The sequence below is a fragment of the Macrosteles quadrilineatus genome, unplaced genomic scaffold (genome assembly GCF_028750875.1).
Source record: "Macrosteles quadrilineatus isolate MER2022 unplaced genomic scaffold, UCM_ALF_1.0 Scaffold_6__1_contigs__length_79288215, whole genome shotgun sequence".
NCBI lineage: Eukaryota > Metazoa > Arthropoda > Insecta > Hemiptera > Cicadellidae > Macrosteles > Macrosteles quadrilineatus.
The window spans coordinates 41774272-41795863 of NW_026542599.1; the positions used below are offsets into that span (position 1 = coordinate 41774272).

Here is a 21592-nt window from a genome sequence, read left to right on the forward strand (position 1 = left end):
CCCTTCGGCTCAACCCCAGTGGCTCTTAAAGAACCCATGTTATGCCTATGAAGAACATATTTATTTATTTATATCAGGATCAGCTCAATTAATTGCTATGCAATTCAAGGAAATAATGTAGGCTACATTATTAACATGTTACTGATTTGTTTGAAATACTATATTTACTATTTCGATTTGGGTTTGCTGGATAATTTAATCCATTTTACCAAACAATAAAAATTAATGGACAAAGCACTATATTTCATGAGCAATCATTGAAAGGACCGATTGAAGTCCTCATCAACCAAAAGAATGCCTACTAAAGCAAATAAAATTGAGACGAACATGTAATGCACGAAATCAGGTGGTTCTTAAGTATGTGAAAAAATTTATCGTTATTCAAAAACAGACGGAAAACTTGTAAACCTTTTCGTGACAACGGGTGTAACATAGCTACATTATCAATGACAAACGTGGACAACATTATACGAGTGTGAGTAAGTCCGAAAACAGAGTAAGTCCGAAAACAACTCTAAAAACAATAAGCAATAAATTGCAAGAACCGTTGCTTATATCATTGGGTATACACGTATCTACTGACGTGTATACTCAATGCTTATATCGAACTGTTATATGTATAACAGCAAAGATAAATAACTACCATAAATAATAAATACATCGTGAGTATTTCCATTACTTGTTCCATTTAGTTGTGTGTCCATAGTATAATATTTTAGTTGACTCTTTTAAAGTCAGCGGAAATTGTAACTGTTATTACCCTTGAAATAATGTTTGTAAAGTACTTTGAAATCCTACCAATGCTTATAGAATCATACGATTACAATTTTCTGGTTAGAATATGTCACATAGAGTGGTGACTACTGTATCTTTTTGGTTTGCTTGTAAAACAGGATCAACAGAGATTTTCCATCGACTTAAACAATACGATACTCCCAAATTGTTCATTGCAATAACAAAATATCACACAGTTTGATGAATATGTGTGTGTAAACCACATACAGTACACCTGTATTCTATCTATTTAACCTTTTATTTTTCCAAGACTTTATAGAAAATCACGCATTACGTGATCAGTGAAGAATATATGAAGAAGGAGGCCACCATTGGGATATCGGAAACGGTAAGAATTAGAGAAAACTTAAAATGGGGGACATTCCTTTATTTTTTGTGGCAGTTAAAAATATGATTTTAGTTTTTTTTTCTCAGCCGCCATTTTCCAAAATAGCGGCCAAATTTGAAATTTCTTATGGAACACCCTATATTTTATCATGTTTTCGGATAGAATAGGAAATTTAAAAACTTTTTATCCTTGACATTTTTTCGATAAACCCACTCGTTTAGGAGTTACAGCCTATGGAAAAATGACTTCCGGTGTACATTTTAAATCATGTAGCTCCTAAACAAGTAAGCTTAAAGCAAAAATGCGAAGAGTAAAAAAGTCTTACAATTGCATCCACAATCCAAAAAGACCATAAAATTCATTAAAAATATGAATTATATTATTTAAAAAATGGCGGCAAACTTGAAAAGTGGAAGCAAATATTTATTTTATAGTCTTTAAGGAATTTAGATGCAATTCTAAGACTAATTTACTTTTTGCAATTTTGTTCTAAACTTACTCGTTTAGGAGCTACATGATGTAAAATGTACACCGGAAGTCATTTTTCCATAGGCTGTACTCCTAAACGAATGGGTTTATCGAAAAAATGGCAAGGCTAAAAAGTTTTTAAATTGCATATTCTATCCGAAAACATGATAAAAAAAAACTAAAATCATATTTTTAACTGCCACAAAAAATAAGGGAATGTCCCCCATTTAAAGTTTTCTCTATTCTTACCGTTTCCGATTTCCCAATGGTGGCCTCGTTGATTTGATCACCCTATATATATGAATTTGAATGGATGGTGTTTTAGGCCTCTAGGGACCTCAAAACGAAAAATTAAATCGGTCCCGGGTCCAGGTGTTACCATAAGTACTACGGTAATAGCTTATTCCCTATATGGGAAATTCGCCAAAAACATAATAGTTATATAGAACAATATTACATTCAACCAGCTGTTAGTTAAAACAAATTATATGGGACTAAAACAAATCAATGATTACAAAGATTCCTTTAAAAAATAATTTGAACATCCTACTATTTTACTATGCATATTTAATAAATCTGCTATCCTCATACCTAAGAATTGAATGTATCAATGGTCAGCATTACACATAGTATAAATAAGTCAACTCTAAATATGTCTTTAAATTTGTTTCCAAATGCTGAATTTGTGTCAAAAATGCTGAATGTTTACGGCTGTTATGTTAAGCAAATTATATTGTACTAAAAGCTAGCTTAGAAGGTTAGCGTCGGCTGCTAGACTTTTTAAAAATTAAAACTTAATTTCTAAAAAAAAAAAACTGGGGCCCTTAATTATAATTATGGCTTTGACATTCCCTAGTTCTCAAAATTATCTTTCTTCCAACACAAAAATAATGAAAATCCGTCGACTGGTTGATTCAGAATGTGAAAAAACCCCATTTACGTTTTAATAATATATATGATAGTTTGGACAGGTTTCAACCCTTCCGAGGCGTAATACATTTACACAGTTTATGTGTAGACTACATTATAACTCATAAAATAGTTCTACAATTAAATGGATCTCCTTTTACAAACGTATATAATAACCAGAAATTTTCAGATCGTCCTTGCGTGTATTTTATGCCACAAATTTTGACGAAAGGCTTTTCATTGCATAAACTATACCTATTTACAGTGTTGACCAAACAGTTGGCAAGAAGCATTAATAGATAAGCTATGTACCAAATATGATAATTTTAGCTCTATTCTAATTATGACAAAACACGAAGTAACTAAAAGCGAGTTTTGTTGGTGTAGTAAGCGTTGCAGGAGGTCTACTTTACACTGAATCGACGTTCACTTTTATTGCTTTTGATCTTCCGGCACTGTTGACTCAGCGAAACTGAACTTGTATTTTACCGTATTTCGTTATATTAAAACTGCTGTTGCATTAGGTCAAATTCCCAATAAGTCAATTGCTTTAACATAGACCACGTTTTTAGCTCGGACTGTACTATTTGACTTACTGGGACTTTTGATCTACAGACACTGCAAACATTGTAGTTTTTGACCTAGTGGCACAGGTATAAATTATTTGATCTTCCGGGACTGTTGACTTTCAGCAACATTCCCCTAAACTTTTAGCCCGGACTGTACTATTTGACTTTCTGGGATTTTTGATCTACAGACACTGCAAACATTGTAGTTTTTGACCTAGCGGCACAGGTTTAAATTATTTGACCTTCCGGGACTGTTGACTTTCTGCAACGCGTCCGCCACGGCTACTCGGCTACCAGCCGCTGCTAACCGCTAGTTGCTGATATAGCCGCTCTGCGTTGTAATTATGATAGACCGTTCCATAGTGACTGGCTACATCACCTATGAGGCGACTCATGCTGACGTACAACGGTATATGGAACAGAGAAATTAATGATTATAGAAAAAATCACCGTTTGAAACATCTAGCTGTTCCGTAAATCAAGGGTTCAAATCTGCCTTAGCTTACCCATTCACCATTGATAATCGTAGTTAAATTCACTTATAAAAGTTGTAGCTAGTGTTAGGATACAAGTAAACGTGGTCAAGTCAGCTACAGAGTGTGTTGATTTTGAATTGCAGATTTTTGTCGAATTTGTCAATTATTTTACCAAGCCAAACTGGAAGACAAACTTCTCATATCTCAGTAACAAAAACTAGTAGAAAAAATGTAATTTTGACAAGAGCACACTAAGTGAGTAGCCCCATTCAACTGTGTTCTATTTATTTTGTTATTGCTACAGCTGGTTATAGTAAACGTAAGTCTACTTTAAGTGTAACTCAAAGATACTGATTTACTGTATCATAAATAATTTGTTGTATAGTCTGTGATCATACTCACTTATAGATTACTGCCTCTTATTAGATCAAATGAGAACAAATTTAAATTATCTGTTCGTACACTGTATGCGGATTTTGTTTAACTATTTACTTTTTGTTATTTCATTTAACTTTAAAACTCTTTTCCAAACACAAACCATTGTCAAACTGTTGCTTGCCCCCCTTTAATTAATTGACAAACATAACCGTGCATAGAGTACCCATGAACTTATGCTAAAAATATTACAATATGATAATAAGTGTATTTGCTGTTTAATGTTTATGGAAATGATATCGTGCAATAGAACAAATATTAAATTAGAACAATGCAATGCTTAACCAGCTAAAATGATATTTAAAAGCAATGTTTTGATGGGCAGAGAAAATATCATTGTAAAAATGTTTCTAATTAAATAACAATATTATCCTCTAGGAATTAAAGTTGTGAAAACATTAAATGTAATAATATTCTAAAATACTTATTAAGTATCTTAAAGCCCTCTGTGTTAAACATCCTTTAAGTACGTTCAGTCACAGCTATTTTTTAGGTACATTTACATGCTCCTGCTATGAGACAATTGTCATATCAGTTTTTGAATTACAATTCAAAAAGCTCAAAACAGAACCAATAACTGGAGTTGCGTTAATATTTAGAATTCCTATAACTAAAAGTACTATTTTGTAACATGTTTCACTCATTCGAATAATACTAGGAATGAAATTACCGGTTACTTAAAAAAGTAATTAAATCTATGAAAAATGACACTGACGTTATAGTCCATCAATATAATGGTCTAGCTTCTTATGTAGTCGGTGTGTTCGTAATTACAAATTATAATAAGTGTTCCATTATAAACTGACAGGGACAGGTAGAAGGTAGACAGCGTCATCAGATATGACGGTCTTCATTTACATACAGCTGGCCATCACACTGCTAGACACTAGGAGATACAGAGGTGACATTGTGTGGTACGTCATCATACAGCTGGCCACCACATACTAGACACCAGGAGATACAGAGGTGACATTGTGTGGTACGTCATGTGGTGTCTAGAGACAAAAATATAAAATCAAGAATAAAAAATATATCTCTAAACAAAATTTGCCATGCCTACAATGTTTGTTACTTTTTAATCCTGACAAGCTTAAATGAAAATAATTAATAATTATAAGTGCAGCAACCCTCTTAGAGTAATTAAATACAGGATAAGTTACAATGGCGATAAATAACGATCGGTCATCAACATGCCCAACCGGAGACATTGTTTAGGAATATGTTGTTTCCATATGTTGTAAATCAAATGTAAAGAAATAATTAAATACATACAACCATTATTGTCAGGTTTGTACTTTCAACGAATTTCTCTGTAGGGATACATTTTATTAGTGTGTTTACTGGTTCAAACATAGCACGTTACCAGTATTCATATTGGGGTAATGCAATTATCTATGCATACATTGCCACTCATTGCAATTCTTAAAAGTTATATTTTTAAATGTTGATAATATGCCAAGATAAATTAATTTACACCTATCTAATTCGATACAAACGGTTATATGATCAATGCTTCATCCAAAATATGAAAAGGTGGGATTAGCGAAAACGGGGTCTGTTTCAACAAAAAGGCACACTAGCAGGTAAACGCTTTCATTAAATGTATTTTTAGGCAATGATACTTATAGATACTTACAAGCATAATAAACAATCACATAATTTTTTCTCTGTTAAGTTGTTGTAAAACAGGAAACGAATTGATAAATTCCTTCAACACTTAACACATTCACCAATCTCCAATTCCCACACCTTTGGTTCAACTGCAACTCTGTTAATTAGTGACATAAACCAAACCTTTTCACACTCTTCAGTCACAAACATTTACAGCGTAGTCACGACCTGCCAACGAGAGGGAGAGAGAGGAGAGATGGTCATCACATTCTTCCTCTCTGTCTCTTTGATGCAGTTGCAATTAAAGTGCATAGCCGCCGGGTGTGGCAATCTCCCATCGAACTGTTTAAGTTAACTGTTAACATATCTGATGTGGCGTCCAAGTAGTGGTATAATAACTGAAAATTGAATTTAATGTTGTAGCGGATCGGTTGTTGACTTAATTCTAGGACACGTGCTAAATCATCCATACTGTAACGGGTTGATTAAGTCAATTATGTAGAAGAAATCTTATTTATTAAAATAACATTTATACAATGATGTTTAAAATTAAAAACTCTTACCACCTATACATAAAGCTGTGAAGTTAAATATGAATAAAACTATTATATGTAACTAATCAATACATTCAATCCTGTAATCTTCCCTCCCGTGGTACCACTCTTTGTAACGTCACAACAAGAAATAGTAAGTCTATAAGATATTTTTTCATCACGAACATCACATACTTGGTGTAAGATATTTAAATTTTCACGAGAATGTATGTTCTGGGTATATAATCTGGGTGTATGTTCTGGGTGTATGTTCTGGGTATATGTTCTGTGTATATGTTCTGGGTGTATGTTCTGGGTATATGTTCTGGGTGTATGTTCTGAGCTCACCACTACATATGGGAACAAATTATAACATTATAATATTCATATACAATGACTTATAAAAATAAGAACTATAACATCTTATTGTTTATAAACAGATTTAAACAGTCTAATGTTAGATTATTCATAACATTTTCAAAAATAAATCTTTTTTGTTGAATCACTCGGTTTTAAGGTATTTAAGATTGAAAATTGTAAATGGACGCCATTCTTAATTGGAACAAATTAGAAATCTGATACTTGGTGTGTAGTTGGTCCATAATAAGTTTGAAATGAATAACTTAAGGGGTTCAAAAGTTATTATTCCATATACTTATATGGACACATTTTGATTAATCACATATAGACAGAATGACAGAAATCCAGGCATTGCATACCTATGTGCAAGTGATTTGTTTATTGTTTTGACCTAAGGTACAATTAAGCCCTACACGAAATCTTCCAGGGAGTTTGTTTTCATCCTTGAATACTTTATTAAAAGACCTTAGGTATACCTTTAATCTCATTGTAAAATGTATGCCTGTTTTATGGGAGATTTACTCAAAAGAAAAGTTTCGAGTTTTTTTTTCTTTTTACTTTTCCTCTATCGCACTATGTATTTATTCTTAAAATACATTTGGCCGAGAATCCGAACTGTAGATTCGTAGATGACTGCCTGGACCTTGCACTATAAAATCCAAAACTCTAATTTGCATAAAACCTAGATAATCTGCTAATTTACAACCTGTTCTAGAGGTTGCTAGAACGTCCAAATCCAAGTCCAATTTATCAGACTCAGAATGTTAAACAACCCGTGTGATCTAGAATACAAACCGGGAATCAGATAATCTGTTAACTGTACCCGCTAGGCTTACCCAAAGGTAAATGAAAACTTTTTGGAAATATGTTTCTTATGTAATTTCCCAGTAAATAATAAGTTTAATTCGATGGACGCAAACTAAACGACGTTAAGTACACGGAAATTGTTTTTTTAAACGTACCTTTTTCCGTAAATTTCATTTAATTAACGCAAACTCAATCGTAACACACCTATCATTATCGATACGTCCATCAAACAATTTAATATTGATAAATAATTTAATGAGAAGACACAGTTTGATATATTCGTATAATTTAATGATATTTAAAATTCTTAAAAATAACTACTTTGATGGTGTCCATGTATGAGTGCGTCTGTGGAATTTTATGAAGAATCACAAAGACACCAAATCCTTTAAGAAAAAGCGGTTCCAAACCCCTAAAATTGTGGATTTTAGGGGATCAAACTCACCTCTCTCTTCCCGGAAGTACCGACGAATACAACTCGACAATTATTCCTTGACCAATTCAAAATTAAAAATTTACCGATGAAGATTTACTGTGCCGTTACACTCACACATTATCGATTATAGTTTGTCAAAGTGAACGAATAACTTCATCTCTGAGTTTCGGCGATGCCGTGTTCTAGGAAGCCTCGTATAATCACCACATGCCCGCGCCGTGCCCGGGGACGTCCAGTAATCTAGCTCAGTTTGGCGCCCCAGCCCGGCCCGCCCCGGGCGTAAGTTTCTCCGCAATCCATGTAATTGTCCCTCAGCCGGAATGCTAATCCATTCCCTCCATTTCCACTCATTTTAATGTCTGGACGTGGAATTGAAATTTCAGACCACTTTCGAGACGAGAGCCGTGCGTGAATATTAAAACTCCAGTTGCTGATGCTCCTGTAGATGAAATAAACTAATAATTTACATGGTTATAAGGAATATAGCTCCTATTTTAGCCACGTCATTGTTGATTGCAATGGATCTATAATTAATCTATTATAATCTAATTATAAGCTAATTATATATCTGGCCCGAATCATATGTTCCTCTGTATTTGTTCAGTGTTCTGGATTCCTCCTATTCTGGATGACACCACGTTGCAGTCAGTGTCTACGGCCAACTTAGCCAGGAACGTACAGTAGTTGTCCTGTGTTCTTGTTTTCTCCTATCCCGGATGACACCACGTTGCAGTCAGTGTCTACGGCCAACGTAGCCAGGAACGTACAGTAGTTGTCCAGTGTTCTTGTTTTCTCCTATCCCGGATGACACCACGTTGCAGACAAGGTCTACGGCCAACTTAGCCAGGAACTTACAGTAGTTGTCCAGTGTTCTTGTTTTCTCCTAACCCGGATGACACCACGTTGCAGACAGTATCTACGGCCAACTTAGCCAGGAACGTACAGTAGTTGTCCAGTGTTCTTGTTTCCTCCTATCCCGGATGACACCACGTTGCAGTCAGTGTCTTCGGCCAACTTAGCCAGGAACGTACAGTAGTTGTCCAGTGTTCTTGTTTTCTCCTATCCCGGATGACACCACGTTGCAGACAGGTTTCTTGTAATTACCTTGAACGCTAATTGTTACCGAGCCTTCATGCTCTTCCATTAGCATTCTTGCCCCCCACACCTCCCTCCATTATCGCTACCTGTATTATCTTTATTATCGGCTTCCTTCTAGGCTTCCACCTGCTTAATTGCCAAAATGTCTTTCTGGCTATTTTGTCATAAGGGTAATCAGCGGACACGACTTTCCATGTATGTAGAAAGTGTCATAAATTATACTAAATGCTCTTGAGTCACTTATAACGTGTAAATATGTATTGGTTACACACCCGATACATTGTTGGAGTATGTAGACTAACTTAATAATATGCCTATCGTAAAAAAAAAAACTATTGTAATATTAAGAATGTAACTACGAATTTTATTATGGGATTGTTAGGCGGATTCAACATAGAATATACAAATACTGGCTAATTGATATTTTTTTGTGTTTTATTCAGTATGTATTTTTCTAAGTTCTACGATTTATATTTTTTTAGGTGAATCTGGTTTAATACTATGAAATAGTGAAAGAGTATCCTTTACTTTACTCTAAATAGAATGAGTCATTCAAAATTATTGAATTTATTTGTTGAGATAATATGATGTAAAATATAGTAATATATGCAGCAAAATTGGTAATACAGTACTATCATTTAAATAGTGTATCCCTTATTTTCTGCACCTTGTTCTTAATGACCACGGTGGAAAAAAATACATTTTACCGATACCAATATTCACTTTTAAAATCATATATGTATATGTCATACTTTGTAAACAACAAACCTTGCCTTTGAGTAGGGTAAAGTCATGCCTAATCGGTTTGGAATAGAACAAAAGTCAACCTGTATAATGGAACAACCGCACGACAGCGGCAGATCAAAGGAAAACGAAACCTTTTAGATGATTACGGGGAAATAACAGAGCTGGCCAACCATTGCTTTGTGGTCCAAGTGTGCTGCAGTAGCTCATTATATAAATGTAAATAGCCAAGGCAACAGGCCGTAAAACTCTAAACATAGGCAGTAAGTATGAGAAATGTATCATAAAAGTGGTTTTATTTGTCGGTGAATTGTTTGTAATTTTTTTATAAATTTCTTATGAGATTTCGACCAAAAGATTCATAAACTTGAACATACTGACCTAACTATCTTTAATGTGCTAATAGCTAGAAGATACGTGAAACGACAATTAATATTAACCTTTTCAATTACTCACTAAAATCACCTGTTTATTTAGCCAACACCATTTATCATCAGCCAAATGGCCAAGCACAGCTGGGTCCAATTTCGAACAGTCAAAAAGATACTGACATTTCTCAAAATTGAACCGGTGACCTTTTGTTACCAGGTGAAACTATGACCGCTCGACTACTAACTGACTGGGTAGCTGAGTGCTCACAATCAAAAGGTCGCTGGTTTGATCCTGAGAAAAGTCAGTAGCTTTTTGATGGATCGAACCCGAACTCAGCTGCTCCTGATCATTGGGCGTTAAATAAATTATTCTGACTGATAAACCAGCTGATCTTAGTCAGTAACAAAGCTACACGATTATCTCACACCATCCTACAAGCATCCTTCACTCATATTGGGAGTTAAAATACGCACTTAGGTGGCGTCCCCATCTCAAATCCTATACTCTTATATAGCAATGTTTGCTTGTATGTACGCTTGTATTCTTGTATGTATAAATGTATGTTTGGACAAATATTTCGAAAACGGCTTCGATGATATCCTATAAATGTTGTAAATAGGAAACAATCTTACCTAAAAACGTGTTAGGATCTTATATCTGACCTAAAAACGTGTTTACTGCAGTTAAAACCACCAGCAAAAATCTAATTACTTTACGTATGAAAATTAAATTATAAGTCACATTTTTTATTAGTGGTCTTATGGGTTGCCAAGTAGGCCTAACCATGTTGGGGAAAGAACAAAACAACAAGGAAAATGTAAACAAAAGACTTGTAACATGTGTTTACAACACGGTTGTACTAGTAAATTACTAAATGCAGTACAAATGGAAAACATCAGTTGTAACTATTGAACAAAGATTACACTGAAGATTGTACTCAATATACAATGGAAATAAACTATACTGAACCATCCCTAGGTACTAATTGATTAATTAATTAATTATTGATTGATGGTCTATGATCTTCCCTGCATCAGTCATAATTTAAATTGGTTTAAAGTTACATTTTAAAGCATGGAACGCATGCTTGGTATACCAAGGCATACATTGCTGAGTGTCGTGTTCTCAATAGGCCTTGGAATGCGGTTTGTGGTAAAGTAAACCGCGCTGTACAAATGTTTACTTTACCATCTGGCTGTTAACTCTGGACTGTCGGAACAGCTGATTCATTCGTCTCCAACAACAATGACTTGTGCTTCGTCACTTGAAACTCAAATTCAAAAATGTTTGTTCCGTTTGAGTGGAGAATATAACAGTTTACTTTCTTTCTTTCATCTGTTGGAAACCCCTTTGGTTGTTTTTATTCCTAAGTTTGAGTTTGGTAAGTTTTGGTACACAACTAAAATAAATCAAAAGTCACGACAGGAATTTCATTACGATTCTACCGTAGTTCTCAATTTTCCTCTTACTAGTGCTAGGCAAACTTTGCAAGGAGTTTAGAATATCCCCTGAACTCGTATTTTCCTGGAACATTTTGATACCGGTAATCATACATTATTCCGTCTCAATAAATAAAAGATAACATAGTTACTGTATCCGATGTATCCAATAACAATTGTTCTCAGTATTTTATAATTGAATAACTTAAGTCGAACAAGAGAGGACGTAGGTAACGTTGTAATGTAAATTATACTTTGGCTTGAAGAGGAAGAGGTTAGGGTGGCTCAGATTACCAGATAATTATCATCCCTCCCTCTCAACCATAAACAACTTACCTTAGTAGCCTCGTCCAGCCGGGGATGTTCTGGTCGCGCTTTTAAACTTAATCCAACGGACATTCCTCTGAAATCATTGAGTTGTCTTTGTATCCTACGGTTAACATTTCATTAACTCAACTCATCTGTTTATGAAAACTGGATTAACCTCTGTTTCAATACTTATACTCATAAATATACTTATACTCATAAATATATATATGTAATCAATAATATACACTTTAACGAAGTTTTGTATACGGCTAATAACACATCGTGTATTTTGTATACATTTAATAGAAGCTTACGCAACGATCGCGTAAAGGCTAATTACGTGAGTTGCGTACACTACTTGACCTACAACCGTTTTTAATTACTAACAATTACTACTCATAACGTCTAAGAGAGGTTATGTTTTCGTTTATAACCTCTCATTGTCACTGATTTTGATTAAACGAATCATTGTCCCAACCACTCACTCATTGCATAATCAATTAAATTGGCCTTAGGTGATAAGTTGACGTTCAAAGCGCTACAATTCTACTTATTATCTCTCAATCCTTGAACCTCATTGGTCCAAACTTGTACTGTAAAGTAACAAAACAATAATGTTATGTAAATAAACAAGTAAATAGTTCATTACGTTAAGTGAATCTCTTCTAAGAACTGAATTAAAAAGGCATGTTTAAAAATCGGTCGATGTATATAATATGACCAGGATGATAAAGATTATCACAATTTGGTTGCTTCGTGATACGTCGTGAATATGTGTTTAAGCTTTTGCAAAAATAACACCAAAGAAATAGATCACCCCAGTTTTTATAGATCATCGCAGATTGGGAAATTTATAATGATGCTAAACATAAAAACCAGGTCACAAATCCGAGAAAAATAAAGCTCCAACGTACAAACGTAAGAATCTAGGAAGGAAGTCATTATCGTAAACTATGAGCAAAACTTTGCCAGACTTTTTCTTAGACTAAATGCAAATGCAAATCTAAAAATCCATTACGCCAGTCATTAGGCATTTTATTGCCCTAAACAAAAACTGCACCATCTTGAATCCTTCATTTTCATTCCTCGACGTCGGCAATAATAATAAAAATGTCATAAACAATAAGTAGAACGAGGACTCCCCTTGATTAGTGGGCTAATGGCCCTTTCTGGGCTTTAATTATTGCCTTCGCACCCAAAGCACTGAGATGCGCGATTTTTGGCCTCGTTATTGTAACGGACTGGTCGAGTCATTCCAGACTAATGAGACTCTGAAACGGATAAAATATGAGAACGTCGTGTCGTAAATATCTGACTTTTAAAACTGTAAAACCTTCGTAAAGTGTGAGTTGTAAAATAGGATGCGACTAATGAAAATTACTCGAATTCGCATCTTTATTGTCAATAATAGATAGAAGTTAATTCCGTAGACAGGATTAGAATTACGTATACTAAAGTTTACATTAGTGTTACATACATGGGAGATCGAGCTGGTCTAGCCGTAAGCCAGACCTATGGCTTAGCCTGAAGTAAAGTGCAAAACAATCCCGGGATCCCGGTATCCCTAGCGTCCTAGGACGAAAAAAAGTGTTACGTAAACAGACTTTTTTTCTGTACCAGTCTAAGGGAGGATGATAGTCAGACCTTGCCCATGTTACTGCCTCCCCTGGACTCCGCCCCTCTGGCAGGCAAGGATCTGTACCTGAGTTGTAATCACTGTTGTTGTGTCTACAGGAAGGTGTACCGCAACTGTAAGAGTCCCAGGGAGGACCACAGTCAGACGTTGTCCATGTCGCTGCCTCCCCTGGACTCCGCCCCTCTGGCTGCAAGATCCTGTACATCAGTTGTGATCAGTGTTGTTGTGTCTACAGGAAGGTGTGTCGCAACTGTAAGAGTCCCAGGGAGGACCACAGTCAGACGTTGTCCATGTCGCTGCCTCCCCCGGACTCCGCCCCTCTGGCTGGCAAGGTTCTGTACCTCAGTTGTAATCACTGTTGTTGTGTCTACAGGAAGGTGTGTCGCAACAGTAAGAGTCCCAGGGAGGACCACAGTCAGACGTTGTCCATGTCGCTGCCTCCCCTGGACTCCGCCCCTCTGGCTGGCAAGGTTCAGTACCTCAGTAGTAATCACTGTTGTTGTTTCTACAGGAAGGTGTGCCGCAACTGTAAGAGTCCCAGGGAGGACCACAGTCAGACGTTGTCCATGTCGCTGCCTCCCCCGGACTCCGCCCCTCTGGCTGGCAAGGTTTTAGACCCTCAGCGACATTCACACTCTGACGATGACTCTGGCTGCGCACTCGAGGAGTACACCTGGGTTCCTCCAGGTCTTCGACCTGATCAGGTATGACATATTTTTTTTAAAGAAAGCTTAGTATTAATTAATTGCAAAATAAGAATCTAAAATCAAACATAATGCTGTCTACAAATCAACTACGATAGAAACATGATGTAGGATCCACCAGTTATTAAGATAACTTTTTTATCACTCCAAATATTCCTAGGTTTAGTCTTATTGGAGGCTCCAATTAAAAACACTGATAATATTGAGGGCGAAAAGACAACAAGATATAAATATTAAAGACCAAAATGTCTTTTATCTATGGTCTACCTTGCTAATCTTACCTAATCTTCATCTTTCGATTCGTCGCGAAACCTCTACAGTTCACTGTTTTCTCTGTGGTCCCTCGCAGTTCTCTCTGAAGTGTGTCGTGATTATTGATAGAGCAATCTGTTATCAACCCCTGACCGTGAGCGTGCAACCCCCTCCCCCAGGGCCACGAGGACTCCTGGGGCGCCTGTCCTGTGATAATAACGCTATAAATTTCGAGGACGCGAAAATAGCAGAAAATCGGGTTTGAACGCCACGTTGACTGTACAAATTAGATTACTCCATTTTATGAATAACACCTTTTTAAACTAATTCTACGTTAACCTGTCTGAAATCTGATGTCAATATCTTTTGGTTAAGCTTAAGGTTTTGAGTTTATGAAATCACGGCCAGCCATCCCAAGTCCTGAATAGAAGGGGGATAAGAACCTTTTGACGACAGAACATCTTGACAACGGAGCATCTTAACAACAGAACATCTTGACAATATGGAAAATCTTGATAACGGAACATCTTGACTTCAGAATATCTTGTCGCTTTACTATTTCAGTCATTGGTTACTTGCCCAAGTAAGATGTAAATAGCATTCCCACTTTACGGTTCAATTTACTTTATATCACGTAAGCAAGATACACGCCAGAAGTGGAAAGGATATTGAGCTCGGTTCTTATTAATTAAGCTATTAGACAACTAATCTCCTACGGTAGTTTCTAATACCAACCTTCTCGAGAGTTGATCTAAATAGCATTAGTGCTCCGGTAATGCATGTAGTTAATTAATATCGGATACTATTCGTTACACAGCAGCTTTATATATATATATATATATAATCACATAGTGTGTAAGCAGGGTGATTGTATTTTATATGCCAGAAGATTTTGAATTGAAACTTAGAGTAAATCTCACTTTCCTTTGCATTTATTAATGACAGTTGAGTCCTAGTGGGGATTGGGAAGCGAAGCAAGATGACTCACCGAAAACAAATTGTACGTGGATTTAAATTTTTATGTTTGAACATGTAGATGAAATCTTCATCGATTCTATTACTTGGAGGAATCCAGATACATTTGACAAATTCAGATACAAATTTAGGAAATTACTACCATTTAACTTTATTCCAAACTATACCAATCATTACATCATCTTACAAATATCAGATTACATTGTCCAAGTCTCGTTTTACATATCTCCATCGCTCAGGTTCAGAGTCAAATCCGGTGCATTATCATAATATCTACATAACGCATCGTGGATGTACGGAGCAAAAACAGTTAATCCGGCCATCGACGTTTCCTTGATTACGAACAGGTTTATTATAAATCTGACACTAGAATATGCCGCAGGAATGTTCTTAATTACGCAGAACTGTACGGGGAGTGTCTAGATGAATTATGACTCAATTTGGCCGACGTCCTCTCAACTTGCTAACCACTACAGCGACAGATGTGCAAATAACTCAGCACAGTTTGACTGAGACTGCGAGTGTCGGGAACAGATTTGACGAGTTTTTGTGCAAGTTCCATATCTTCTGGAAGGGAACGGTAGCTTGGTTGTGTTTTGTTGATTCTGCGATCACTTAATCATTGAAAACACCGGGAGACTTTGTGGACATAGTATCAGAATCAGAATCAGAATGTTTTATTGCCATAATAATACATAAATGTACAGGGCAAAAGTCACTAAAACTAAACAAGTAAAATCAGACCCATTAAAATTATACTTGGCTAGATGTATATGAATGCTGAAGTGGCAAATCGTTGACTATGGATAGAACCAGACTTTTCTTATTTTTTAGCCTCTTATTGTGTGTGCTGTTGCCAATCATTAATCTCTTGAAAACAATAAGTACGTCTAATAACACTTGTAATAATATATTTACACTTAAACTGTTGACTCACAAGATGGTAAAAACATATAAAAAATGGTAAGTGGTGATCGATTTGATTGGAAACTCCAATCATCATCAGACCCAATAGCGTATTCATTCTCCTATTGGGTCTGATGATCATATGGAGCGTCCAATCGAAATCGCTCTTCACTCTCCATCTTTTACATGTATTTACCTTTTTGTTAGTCAACAGTACGATTGTAAACATATTATTGCAAGTGTTATTAGACGTATTTATTGTTTTTCAAGTAGTTTATTTAATCATTATTTTTCTGCTGTAAAAATTTGCGAATGATAATTCTTTTGGATGAAATATCCTAAATATCCTTAAAACTTGATCAGCTTCCAAAATTTACAGTGTTTGATTTCAACATATCAAGTTGTTCATGCCTTTTCAAACAAAAAACGTGAAACCCGATTCGAAGCGCAAACAAGAAGACTTTTGAAACGTGATAGAGAGAGAAGGCCATTCAATATTCTGACCACAAATGATCCTTGCGATACCAAGGTGTGTGACCAGTGACCAAGCGACTTGAGAAAGGTCTGGGACTGTGTGTGTGTGTGCAATCTACAGGTGTGAGAGTATCATAGCTACATTACCTCGCTCGCCACACAGTTCGAATTACAGCTTTCACAATCCTACAACTATCAGTCACTTTCCTTTTGTCGTGTAATGGAGCCGCCGCCCCCCCCTCCCCTTCAGTACGGTGGTCATTAAAAGGTAATGAGAAAATCACGACTCAGGCTACTCTGGTGGGTTACGTACGTTTAATGTTTTAGGTCAAAAGTTGTGTTTGGATATAATTTGTCGTTTAAGGATTGGTATGGAATCAGAAGGTTGTACTGTACCAAAGAGGGACACAGTAACTCGCTGGTAGCTGGACTAGTTAGTATGGTTTTGCTCGTTTGAGGTGTATGTTATCGCTGCTTTCACCACTACTTTTATAGTGAGTTAAAGCGTAACTGTTCCCAACTGTAATAATATTACCACACATGCCTGTATGTTTTTGGCTGAAGAGGACAAAGTCCTATAACAGCCTCAGTCCAGTAGGGTTTCAGCTCACTGGACTGGGACATCACGACGAACGAATGTAGGTTTAAAACATGCTTTGACTTATTCAAGGTAGGATAAAAAAGACTGACATCAGAAAAATGTGTAAACAAATACAATTTTTAGTAGGAGTTTAATACTTTAATACTTTTCGATGAAATGGCGACCATTCAAAGTAGGTATTTTAAGCCAAGTATGAATGGAGATGAGTGTAGGATGAGTGGCGCGGTCTTGTTAGTGACTAAGGCCGACATATTCCTTAGACACTAATTAATAGCCCATACAGCTAATGGCAACTAAGGGACCTACAGTTTATAGTGGAATCCGAACCACATTTTTGCCTTGGTAGACCTATATACGAGTTGGTCTAACTATCAGGATGGTACTTCGGATAGTCGTAGTACTCACTCGTGCGGACGTTAATCCACACCAGAGAGTATCGCATCCACAGTGCATGCCTATAAATATCCACAATTCGTGACCTCCTAGTAGCTGGATTACAGGACGACGCCACCCGTCCCAGTCTACATACAAGCATTTAATGTTACCTTTACCTCATCGGCTAAGTTAATAGACGTATTATACAGCTTCAAATTATTAAATTAAATTAAATTCGAAGATCAAAACCTTCATATGATAGCCGAGAGGTTAGTGTTCGCATTTAAACTTGAAGGTCGCTGCTTCGATTCCAAGCGTGGTTGTTATTGGACTCAGATGCATAGTGTCATTGGGTCAACATGAATGATGCTATCTAATCTAGGTCGATGTTAGATGGTAACAAGACTAGGGTTTGGGTCGTTCCCTTTGAAAACGTTAAAAATTGCCAACTGTGCAGATAGACTAGAAACTTGTAATATTGTAGTAAATAAAACAGTTATTTCGTTTGAAGTTTGGCTTACTTTCTCAAACAAATGAAGGAGAAATTTTGCTTCTTTCCCTGGAGTTAGTAACATTATTTTTTCCTTTTTTATGAAGACAGAGGCAGACCTTGGGCGGCAGTCTAGACTTTACTTCACTCCGGTCACGTTCGCTTTTCTCAATGTGCCTTAGATTTGTTTCATAATGTCTATTTCATGTTTTTTGTGTCTCGTGTGTGTTTCATTTGTTGAAATCTATTGACGACCATCAAATGAAATGATTACCTGACTTTTTGTAGGCCTGATGATCCCCTCTAACCACTAAGGATTATAAAATCCAGGTTAAAGTACAATCCGGAGACTAGACAACCATTTGAAAATAAACATTTTGTTTCAACAAAGGAAGCAAACTATCTGTTTGAAGTTAAATATTTCTAACTAGCTGTGTGCCCGTTCTACGCACGGGGATCTTATCATAGTCAGTATAGTCAACCTTCTTATATAAAGCACAGCAGTTGGTTTGCATACTTTCAGATATGCTGACAAAACTATTCCTTCGCAAATACAGTATCTGACAGTTTCAAGCCAAAACTAATGCTTCGCAATTAAATGTCACCCGGATATTGTTGGTCCATATGTTATATCCAATGATTAAACTAAATAAACGGTATCAGCATTCTGACACATACTTTCTCCCATAAGTTTGTCAACAACCTTTACCATGTGTAAGCGGTGAGAGTAAATATACGGAAATGGGATTTGTACAATTTTGTTCAGAATTTAAAGGACTATAACATAATGGTTAAAAGTATTTAAGGTACTACCTCAACCTCTTAATTTAACACTTTATTCGGGTTGACATTTTCATTATCAAGGCGCTCTTGTCCTTTCCGTGAAACATTGAGAAACAAGGATATTAATGCGTTACCATCATACATACACACAAAAATACCGAACTTATTTAGGGAATCTGCTACGCTTTAAGCATAAAAAGGTACATATAAAATTAGTACTTGAAATCTTTGTTAATGCCATAAAACTTGATCATAACAATTTATATTTGCTTGGACCGGAGATGACTCGAAATTCTGTCGAAATGCTATCGGAATCGGTTTGCTATATGAAATGAAGTACAGTAGGCCTACTATAGACGATTTAGATTGATAATTTGTAAAAAAAAATACCAAAATAGGCCACGAACTATTGATACATAAACAACGTTCAAACTTTGAACAATTCAGTGTTTGAACAATTCATGATGGTTTGCTGAATAAATGTTTTACTAAAATGCGTTATAGTTTTCTTAGCATAACATTTTGGAATCCAGACAGAAAAAGCAAAAATTATACAGTTAAGACATCAATTAAATTGAATAGGCCTAGGCCCCTACGCCTGTAATAAATAAGGTGCAACACCAACGATAACTAATTTGTAAATTACTGTGATGTGTTGGTACGTAAAAATGATTCTTGCTGCTACTAAAGGTTAAAAGGAAAAGAACCAGTACCGTACCAAAAACCAACGTTTACAGTTAAGAACTGTAGTACAGCCGACCAATTATATGCGTTAATCAAGGTTATTGATCTCTTGGTTTTGGATTTTCTCGTAAAAAGTTATTGGCAATCAAAGTTATTTCTCATTAATTGCTTTATTTGTACACAACTCTTAATGTAAACTTATCGGTGTTCAATTTGAAAAAAAACCTTATACAACATAACTTTCTGTTATTTAATAGATTACGTATTCTCTAAACAATGGTTGCTGGTATATATATTAACGTTATAAGGAAACACACAAATCACATGACAAAAATCACACAACGTTGGGTTTTTGGGTGTTTATAATTTTATTTCTTAAGTACCTAGGTAGGCCAGTATTCTATGGAAAAGTACCGGTATCAAGGATCGTTGTCGAAAGGGTTGTTATAAATAATTGGGTAAGCATACCTACCACACGTACCCAAGAGAAGGGCTATGGGCCTATTGGCTGTATGGTCCAGCGATTGCATCACACGGTGAGTAGGAACTATTGACTTTAAATAGTCAATGGTAGGAACAGAAAGTGACACATTGGAAAATCGAGTTCAGCATCATCCGTAAACCTCTGTTACAATCACCCACTGCAGTTGTAATTTTTTGCTTTACACTTTACACAACCGCCATTGAAGAGTCGTCAATGAGTGGAACATTGTTTCTAAGCTATTGGCGACGGTCATTAGTAAATTTAAGTTTCCCAGCCGTATACAACACTGATTCAATCTTGATTCAATGTCTTCTTTCTGGTTATCAAAACTCCAAAACAATTTTATACACATATTTCTGGTTCCTGACCTGGATGATGCCTAGTTATTTAATTTACGGTTACACTATATTATTCCACTTGCGATTAATTAAATCCTTTATGTAATAAAAACGTTTTTAATCTCACTTGGATGGGATTTGCCTTCAAAACGTGATCGGAAATGGTTGTGATGTTTGTAAACAACATTTGTAAACATTTCAGTGACAGCTAGAAAAAATAATCTTGATCCGAACAGCTGTTCGTTGTTTCATAGATGATTATGTGATTAAAATTGGAAGAAAACTTGACAAAAATCGCACAAAACTGCATTTTTGAACGTCCGTAATTTTAATTACAAAGTAGTGAGACCATATTTTAATGGCTAAAGACACTCTCGCCAATCCAATGAATACATTAAAATGACTTGGGTCTTGATAGGTACTCTCGTTTTCCTGGAGAAGATTGCGTAAAATGCCATCTTGAGTGTGTCAGACAGACAGACAGACAGACAGACAGACAGACAGAAATTTAGATGAGACTTGTTTCGGCTTCTTTAATGTATAAAACGTAAAAATAACCTAAAAATGTATGATTCTGAGCAATGTACAGACAAAACTCTAATTTTATTTATATAGATGATATTTGAAAATCCAAATTTGCGTGACGTCCATAATAATCCTATTAAACTTCTAAACCCAATTCGAGCAGTGTATCTCCAGTAAGCTTCTTCTCATGAAGGTGGTTAATATTAAACTTGTGTTGACCCTTGTGTCTGAAGTCAGCTACTTTAATTAAGCTTATTAACACAAGCGAGGGGCGCTGGAATAACGTCTTCCTTCATTTATAAATCTTAGCGAGATGGTGTTCTTAATTTTGTTGGACAAAGTTAAAGTGGGTTGTACGGCGTGGAAATTAATTGTAATATTTCTTAATTTTGAAATTTGTTTTTGATTGATTAGACATTTAAGAGAAATGACATTTGCATGTAGTTCACTGTACTACATATAACTATTTATAATCACCGGAGAGTATACCTACACCGATATAAACAACAGATAGCAATGTAAATTAATCTATAAACAAATACATTGTTTAAATTGTTTTTCATTTCCTCCACAGCTTTAATAGTTTTAGTATTACTTGTTGCACGTGGTTTATTTAATGTACTACCACTGCACCCATACTGAAAAAAAACATTATACTAGTTTACAAACTTACAGA

General features: G+C 35.7%; 1 protein-coding gene across 1 annotated transcript in view; it reads left to right on the forward strand.

Moving 5' to 3' along the window:
• LOC128996150 (protein prickle-like) overlaps positions 1-21592 on the forward strand; it is a 61278-nt gene that overhangs the window by 14448 nt on the left and 25238 nt on the right. The window contains exon 2 of the mRNA XM_054421286.1: positions 13837-14029. Coding sequence (XP_054277261.1) covers positions 13837-14029 — 193 coding nt within the window. The remainder of the gene's footprint in view (positions 1-13836; positions 14030-21592) is intronic.